This window comes from Chrysochloris asiatica, unplaced genomic scaffold (assembly GCF_000296735.1).
Source record: "Chrysochloris asiatica unplaced genomic scaffold, ChrAsi1.0 scaffold00314, whole genome shotgun sequence".
Classification (NCBI taxonomy): domain Eukaryota; kingdom Metazoa; phylum Chordata; class Mammalia; order Afrosoricida; family Chrysochloridae; genus Chrysochloris; species Chrysochloris asiatica.
Window position 1 is genome coordinate 1,297,553 of NW_006408832.1, and position 9,253 is coordinate 1,306,805.

Here is a 9,253-nt window from a genome sequence, read left to right on the forward strand (position 1 = left end):
CAAGCATTACTGAATAATCAGATGAGGGACAGTTTGCTATGTCTACTAGGTAGCTAGAGTCTGTAAAAAGGTATTTTTAATGAAGTCATTGGTCTTGTAAAATTCTATCATGCGATCTCTAGCATTGCTTCTATCAACAAAGCCATATTTTCCAACTCTGAATCCCCTCTGTTTGTTTCTAACCTTTGCAACCATTCCAATCCCCAGCAATTATCAATGTATTTTGACTTCACATTTGATCAATCTTAGACTGAAGAAGTTGGTAGAATTCTTCAGTTTCATCATCATTGGCTTTAGTTTTAGTGGTTGGTGAGTACATTTGAACAACAGTGGTATTAAGTGGTCTCCCTTGTAGACGTATGGATATATCACAAAGAGCAGTGAACTTCAAGATAGATGTTCTTGAAATGTTCTTTCCAACGAAGAACACGATGTCATTCCTCTTCAGTTTGTCGTTCCTGGTCCAGTAAATCATAGATGGTCCAGTTCAAAATGACCAATGCCAGTCCACTGCAGCTCACTAACACCCAGGAGTTCAATGTTTGCATTCCATTGCAGTTTTGATAACTTCCAATTTTCCTAGAGTCATACCTCGTACACTCCAGCTGCCACTTATTAATGGATATTTGCAGCTGTCTATCTGTATTTTGAGTTGTGTTCCATCAGCAAATGGAGGTCCTGAAAGCTTTAGCCCATTTACGTCATCACAGTCAATTCTACTTTGAGGAGGCAGATCCTTCCCAGTTTATTTTGTATGCCTTCCAACCCGAGGGACTCAGCTTTCTGCACCATATCTGATAATGTTTGACTGTTATCCAGAAGGTCTTCAGTGGTTAAACATTCTCCTTCTTCCTAGCCCATCTTAAACCTGTCCACCAGGGGTTGGCCTCTCAAATACCAGAAGCAGATCTTCCCGCATTACAGCAATGCACCAGTCCCCACAGTATGACAAAGTGACAGAGGAGGGGGGACGCTGAGACACAGGGTATCTCTCTCCTAGAGGACTTGTCCGAGAGAGCTGCCCCCAGGCATGAGAGCCTCCGGACGCACCACAGGACACAGGAAGCCTCACACCCCCCTTGGTGAGCTGTCACTAGTGCCATCTTCCACCTTGTGCACTCAGAGAAGATCACTACAGAAAGGTCCAGAACTACTGCTTGATACAAGTATTTTTTATGAGATTTAAACTTTTTACAAATGCATATTTACTTGTTTAGGAGCTCTGGTGTAGCATAGTGGTTACGAACTGGGCTGCTAACCTCAAGGTTGGCAGTTCAAAACTCCCAGCTGTTCCGCAGGAGAAAGATGAGGCTTTCTGCTCCCATAAAGATCTGCAGCCTCGGGAACCCTGTACAGGGTCGCTATGAGTCGGAACTGACTCCACGGTACTTAACAACAATTTACTTATTTAATAACCAAAACTAAGAATCCTGTCAACCACATCCCTTGGACCTGTGCTTTAGAAGATGGTAAGAGTTTGGGATTTTCTTAATATACTAAGAATTTCAGACCACAGAGCTGAGGCTTCCTTGAGAGTCCCACTGGCTCAGGAACTCCTTGTCACAGTCAGTAACTTGGATGTGAACTGCCCAGCGGGTCAGGAGGGAAGACTGGGGACCTAACAAGGGCACCCACACATTCCTTCCCACCTGGTGTCGTCTGTCTGGCACACCTTGGATTGGGGGCGCGGGGCGGAGAGGACTTACGAGAAGTTCAGCATGGGCTGGCCCACATGTGAGATGTGCACCTCCTCTAGGTACTGGAAAGGTTGCAGCGTCGGGAAGGTACCAGCTCCAGGCGGGTCCGACAGCCAGGTGCCCAGCATCCAGGACAGCGGTTCGAGCACTGGGTTCATCGTGGGGGGCTCTGGGGGCAAAGGACGAGACCGTCATGGCTGGTGCTGGCTGGCCTCCTCCGCAGCCACCTATGGCCAAACTCAGGAGCTTCACGGGCCCAGAGGGGGCTGGGGAGAGGCGCCACAGCTTGGCGCCCACAGACTTCCTGCACCCGTCCCCACCACAAACACGTCCAAGCTTGGTGACCGGAAACCACAGACGCTGCGGTGGAGCTTTAACAGAGCCCTGGCGCTCAGGGCGGGGGCTCCCAGGTCAATGGGGGCCCAGGTGGGTGGGGTGTGCTGTGGGGATGGGGTGCACCCTGGGTGATGGGGTCACAGGCACACCAGAGGTCAAGGGCTGACAGGGGCAATGGGGGGGGGTCACCATGGTGGGCTGCACTGGGGGCGAGGCAGAGCCCGCGGAGGGACCTGGGGAGGCAGCTTGAGAAGACATTAGGAAGGGGTGCACACCCCGGCCTCCAGGGCTACAAACCACTGACCATCGCCAGGGGCGTGCGTGTCCAAGCCCTCAGCGACAGACCACGGCTGCCCCCTGGGGGTGACTAGTGCCACTGCAGGACTGGAACCCGGGCGGCTCTCTCCAGAAGAGCAGGGCTATAAGCCTGGGCCAGCTGACGGGTTTCTCCTGGGGGTATTCTGTGCATACCCTAAAACGCACAGACGTGTACAGTCTCGATGGCTAGATGGGTATGAATCACATCTCAACAAACAAACAAACACAGAACACTGTAACAGAAGATACAAAATGGAAACTTAACATGGGAGTGGAAAATCAAACCATAAAAAGGAATGAAGAGGAAGAGCTTTGAAAACAGACTGGAATCTACACATGAAACAGCACACTGTGGAGGACGGTCAGCTAGTGGAGGCAGGTCCAAGTCAGGACGATTCTAGGAAAATTCCCCAACTGTGCAGACACAACCAGAATGGACCCTCTAGCGCCCAACACTCACAGGAAGAGATCCAGGCAGTGATGTGGACGGGCACAGTGTGGATGGGCACAGTGTGGCAAAAGAGTCTGAAACCACACACACAGCCAGGACTCCATCTCCAGCCACAGTGCTCGATGAGGCGCACAGGTGTAGACCAGGACATGGTGACATGCACAGGTGTAGACCCACGCACTGTGACACACACACACATATACACACAGGTGTAGACCAGGACACTGTAACATACACAGGTATAGACCCGCACAGGTGTAGACCGGAACACACACACACAGATGTAGAACCACGTACTGTGACATACACACACACACACACGGGTGTAGACTGGGACACTCAGCATGGTCATAGTGCCCATGAACGCACGGGACCAGAACAGCCAGCCCTGTTGGCAGTAGCCAGAGCACATCAAACACACACACACAGTCAAGTGTCTCCGTCCTTCTCAGCACTGCCCACACACTGGCCTGACAACACTCCAGCAGAGAGGGACTGGACGCTGTCCCATTAAGGCGTCTTTCCCCGGCCTCCCCTCTCTTGGGTGGGAAACTGCACAGGAGACAGCCGACACTAGATGTGGGAATTCTCCACACAGAGCCCAGAGGACACGGCGGCACCGGAGATGGGAGCGCAACACTGACACGGGGCCACAGGCTGGACTGTCTAGTGTGCACAGTCCCGAGGCTGCCCTGTCCCCAAACAGCCCACTCATGGGAAGTCTTGATTTTACAACTGGAAAGTTCCTGAAGGAGCTGTATGAAGGCTGTGTGTGCTGGCCAGGCTGAGGTCAACAGCCACTGAGCCCGGGACAGGCAGATGGACAGGGGGCCTGAGGCTGAGATGGGTGAGAGAGGACTGTGCACAGAAGCCTGCTCCTGGAAAAGCTTAGGAAACCCCACAGGCTGGCTCTGCTTGTCCCATGGGAGAGCTGGAACACGCAGCCCTTACGGAACGGCCACCTAGTTCCATGGGCCCATCAGTCAGGGTGCCTTTATCCACAGGACGGGGACCCAGCATCAGGGATAGCCCCCCCGCCTTGCTCACAGGTTAGAGGGTACTGATCCCGAGCAGTGTTAGCAAAACAGGAGACAGGGCAGAGGCGCCCACGAGACCCGGCGGCCATCTACAGGAGACAAAGGGCCAAGGAACCTCAGAGAAGGGTGCAGATTTGGGCTTCTGATGGAGTTGGAGGGAGGAGCAGGCAGAGGGCGCAGAGGCAGAGGAAGGCTCGCTGGGGCTGAGAGCAGTGGTTCCGAAAGGCAGGGCCAGTGCGGGCATGCAGGAAGTACACGGTAGATGTCACCCTGCTCCTGGGATCCCCTGAGAGAGGAGTGTGTGGGACAGAGTCCCAGACCTGGAGGCTGGGGAGTGAGATTACATCAGGTGTGACAACGGGCAGGTGGAATATGGTGTCCCACCATGCCACTGGTGGCGAAGAACACAGTCCAGAAGGAGACAGGTGGAATGCAGGGTCAAGTAGGCTGAGGACAGGTTCACCAGAAGGGACAAGCTCAGCAGGGCAGACTATTCCTGAGCGGATGTGTGCGTGTGTGAGTGTGTGTGTGTGTGTGTGTGTGCGGGGGGACTACCAAGCTCCCAGGCAAGGCACTGGCACCAAGAGCATACCCCTCCTCCTTGTGTGTGAGCCACACGGAACCTCGGGACAGAACAGGAGATGCCCTGAAAGGAGCCAGCTGCACACAGGAGGTCTGCCCACATAATTAATTTCCCCTAAGAAACTGAGACAATTCTAAAGCACCGTTCTTTGTAAAGAGAAAGAAAGACTGTGACCCTAACGACAACGTTGGGGTGATGGCACAGAGAGCCATCCTGAGTGTGGGGTGGACACTCGGCCTCGGCGCTGACGTTCTCCCAGCTGCAGCTGCTGCGCCATTGGCTGTCAATCTTGAGGAATTTCAATCAGGAAATTGGCCAGGCAGTAAACAAAAGTTGGCTAAGCGGATTTGCCCCGGCTTCCTCCCTGATCCTCAAAGGCCATGGGCCACCCCTACTCTACGGCACCCCCTGGCTTCCCATCCACATAGCTGACCTCGAGATGGGTGAGGTGCTGGCCCCGCCACACACACTTTCATGGACACACTGGAAGGTGTGGACGGGGAACTACTAGAGAAAGTTTCAAAACACAAACACCAGGTCACATGAGTTCATGTGTCTCAAATCTCATCAAGGGTCCTTGAAGATCTGTGTATTTCACATTATGTAAATTGAACTCCAATACAAAAATGAAGGAAAAACCAAGGCAGACAAGGGGTCTAAGGCACTTGCACTTTCGACCTCTTCAAATAAGTCAGGCTTCTCTATGCAGCTTTTCATGGTTTCATTTTTCTTTTATTAAAACTCAACCAAGTGCAAAATCAGCAACAGACATTTAAACTTTCTACAAGAAATGTAAATTCTCGTTTTCTTGGACCTAGACAGCGAAAGCAGGCTTACCCATCCCTAAGTTTCCTAAACTCCCGGACACAGCGCCAGCCAAGGTTCTTCAAGGTTGTTTTCTGTTGGACGGAAATGTTTGCACCTGGCTGCTGAACCGCCCTGCAGGAAGTGAGTGGGAGCTGGCAGTGGCATTCTGGGAGTTGTAGTTCTCTATCAAAGACCATTGCTCAGGCAAGGGGAAGACCACAGAGCCTGGGAGAGAGGCTGTCTCAGTGTCTCTGAGCAAACCTGGGACCCACGTGGGGCAGACAAGTGCAGGGCCCAGCAGGCAAAGCAGACACGCACGGTGACCAGGGGCTCCTTAGGTATTTCCCCATCACCATCACGGGCCCGCCCACATGAATGTGCCAACTACACGCCGGGCTGGATGGGAAGCATGTCGGCTGCCCTAGCCCCTGGCCTGCAGTCCTGCGTGGAAAGCTGGTCTTGGAAGGTCAGAGCAAGGCTAGCACAAAATACAAATGGGGATGAGATGAAGAGAAAACAGAGGCAAACGCTTCAGAAAGGATCTCACCAGGAGTTAGGTGCCATCAAGTCAGTACTGACTCATAGCGATCCTACGCACAACAGAAGGAAACACTGCCCAGTCCTGGGCCAGCCTCACAATCGCTGCTACACCTAAGCCCGTCGCTGCCCCCACTGTGCCAACCCATCTCACCGGAAGCCTTCCTCTTTTTCTCTGACCCTCCACCTTACCAAACATGATATCCTTCTCCAGTGACTGATCCCTCCTGACAATATGTCCGAAGTATGAAAGTTCAATGAAGTCTGGCCTTTCGGGCTTCCAAGGAGCACTCTGGCTGTACTTCTTCCAACACAGATTTGTTTGTTCTTCTGGCATTACAAGGTACTTCTAATATTCTCCTCCAACACCATAATTCAAATGCATCAATTCTTCCTTATTCAACGTCCAACTTTCACATGCAAATGAGGTTACTGAAAATACCAGGGCTTGTGCCAGGCACATCTTAGGCCTCAAACTGACATCTTTACACCGTGGGTGACCCTTCTGACATTCAAACTACCCATGACACAACTTCCAGAATCACAGCAACACACAAACCACCACAGGACAACAAACCGACAGACGAGTGGTGGATCTCACCAGATAATGCTGTATTGCAATTCTCAGAGGTTCCCAGTGAAAAACAGGAAGCTCAGAGATTTGCTTGTTTCTACTGCATTTAACAAGTGAACCCCCAGTACCTCTGAGGTCTGCCTGCACAGTACAGAGAACACATGGACCCCAGGATCTCCAAGGTCGGCCTGTAGAGTACACCTATGTGAACCCCAGTATCTCTCAGTCCTGCCTGGAGGATACAGGCATGTGGACCCCCAGGATCTCCGAGGTCTACCTGTGGAGTACAGGGACTCCTTGCAGCCTGTGACCCAGGACTTCTCCTCCAAGAAAACCTCGGCATCTCCATAAAGACAGAGCAGAAACAGGAGACAAGACGAGAAGGGGCGAGAGAGTTCTCAGACATTACAACCAACGTGTAACAGGTATTAATGAAACTCAAAATCCCTTCGTGGCCTAAAAGCCTTCACTCCATCAAGAATACAAGAACATGCCCCTAGCTTAATAGGACACGGTTAGGTCAAGACTCTGGGTCCCTGTCACACCCTCCACGTGACTCGATGGCCAGCAGGCTGCAGAATGAAGCTCCATCACTCTGTGAGCTTGACCCTGCTGTAAGGGATAAGAGGACACAGAAGGAGACCCTGTAACGACTAAATGCAGATGTTCTAACCTAACCCAAAGAGGCGATTGGAAAACTATTAGAAGTGCAGAGGGAATTTGGAAAGATGGTTAGTTTTCCAAATTGGAAAACTCGCCTACCTATCAGCAATAACCAAACGAACAGTGACAGGAAGAGTGGGTTCCAGTTTCTGCTCCAGTAAGAGCCTGCATGTGGCCACTCGTGTTCTCAAAACCACAGGCAGCAGCAGCTCTGATCTGCTAGTTGGAGGAGGAGCCCCAGCGCACAGGCTGCAGGGAGCGCCTCCCAGGAACTGTGAGGATCAGCTGGAGACTAGGTGAAGACCAACCCCAGGCTGCAGGCTTTCGGCCACTCCTCCAGGGGTCCTGGTGAAGGGCCAGGAAACAAATCCCTCCGACTAGGTTCAGACTCGCAGACTCTACCCCTGGAGAACAAAGTAGAAATGTCCCAGAGGACCTCCCACGCAGTCTATCGATACTAAAGCAGGAGTGCTGGTGGGCCAGTGGATAAAGCACTACACTTCAAACCACAAGGTCGGTGGTTCAAAGCCACCAGTGACTCCCTGGGAAGAAGCACTGAGGCAGCTCTATTCTCTCCTACAGAGATGCTGTGAGTCCGACTCACTGCACGGGCAGTGTGTAGCGTTTGGTTTTTGGTTAATCTTTACAGAAGAAGACGGTCACATTTCTCTCCCCCAGAGTGGCTCATGGATTCAAATCCACTACTTGGGGGCTGGTAGCCAAGGCCTTAACCACTTTGCCTCCAGGGTTCCCGATTTCAGGTGGAGATCGGGAGAATTCACCCCTCTGGAGCCCTCCTGGAACGTCCTCCTTAACAAAGACTTTCTCTCCAGTGGAGAAGACATTTGAGTTACATCAGAGTCCGATCCACCTGGAGGAAGGACATCGCCTCAGCCTAGGCCCCTCTAGGCCTCTTGTCTCATCCAAGAAAGGAGGACCAAGAAAGACATACTAGCGAGGGTCACAGAGCCACTAAAAACGCTTTTGCCCTCACCACCACGGCTCCAGTTATACTATTGTTGTTGTTAAGTGTTGGCAAGTTGATTCCGACCCATAGCAACCCTGTATAGGATTTTCAAGGAGCAGCTGGTGAGCTTGAACCACCAACCTTGCAGTTCAAACAACTTTGCAGCCTGACGCATTAGCCCACAGCGCCACCCTGGGACTCGCCAATGTTGTTAAGTGCTGTCAAGTTGGTACTAATTCATAGTGACCTTATGCACGACAAAACGAAACACTGTCCGGTCCTGGGCCATCCTCACTGTCGCTGCTACACTTGAGCCCATTGCTGCTGCCACTGTGTCAATCCATCTCGTTGGGGGTCTTCCTCTTTCTCTCTGACCCTCCACCTTACCAAACATGATGTCCTTCTCCGGGGACTAGGCCCTCCTGACAGTATGTCCAAAGGATGGAGACAAAATCTGGCCATCCTGGCTTTCAGGGAGCACTCTGGCTGCACTTCTTCCAACACAGATCTTTGGTTCTTTTGGCAGCCCGTGGTACTTTCAGTATTCTCCTCCAACACCATAACCCAAATCCATCAATTCTTCTATGGTCTTCCTTATTCACTGTGCAGCTTTCAATTGCATATGAGGTTACTGAAAATACCATGGCTTGGTTCAGGCGCACCTTAGTCCTCAAGCTGACATTTTTGATCTTCAACACTTTAAAAAGTTCCTGTGCACCAGATTTCCCTAATGCAATACGTCGTTTGATTTCTGGACTGCTGCTTCTGTGAGTGTTGATAGTTGATCCAAGAAGAATGAAGTCCTTGACAACTTCAATCTTTTCTCCATTGATAAGAATATTGTTTATTGGTCCAGTGGTGATTGAGGATTTTGGTTTTCTTGACATTGAAATGTAATCCATACCGAAGGCTGTGCTCTTTGATCTTCATCAGTAAATGTTTTATGTCCTCTTCACTTTCAGCAAGCAAGGTTGTATCATCTGCATATCGCAGATTGTTAATGAGTCTTCCTCCAATCCCGATGCCACATTTTTCTTCCTATAACCCAGCTTCTCGGATTATTTGCTCAGTATACAGGCTGAATAAGTGTGATGAAAGAATACAACCTTGTTGCACACCTTTCTTGATTTTAAAACATTCAGTGTTCCCATGTTCTGTTCAAACAACTGCTTCTTGGTCCAGGTACAAGACTCCTCATGAGCACAATTAAGTGTTCCAGAATACTCATACTTCACAATGTTGTCCAAAGCTTGTCATGATCCACACAATCGAAAGCCTCTGCG

General features: G+C 51.0%; 1 protein-coding gene across 1 annotated transcript in view; it reads right to left on the reverse strand.

The window, feature by feature from the left end:
• THAP4 (THAP domain containing 4) overlaps positions 1–9,253 on the reverse strand; it is a 62,579-nt gene that overhangs the window by 34,697 nt on the left and 18,629 nt on the right. Inside the window, exon 3 of the mRNA XM_006875215.1 lies at positions 1,707–1,866. Within this exon, the coding sequence (XP_006875277.1) occupies positions 1,707–1,866 (160 nt within the window). The remainder of the gene's footprint in view (positions 1–1,706; positions 1,867–9,253) is intronic.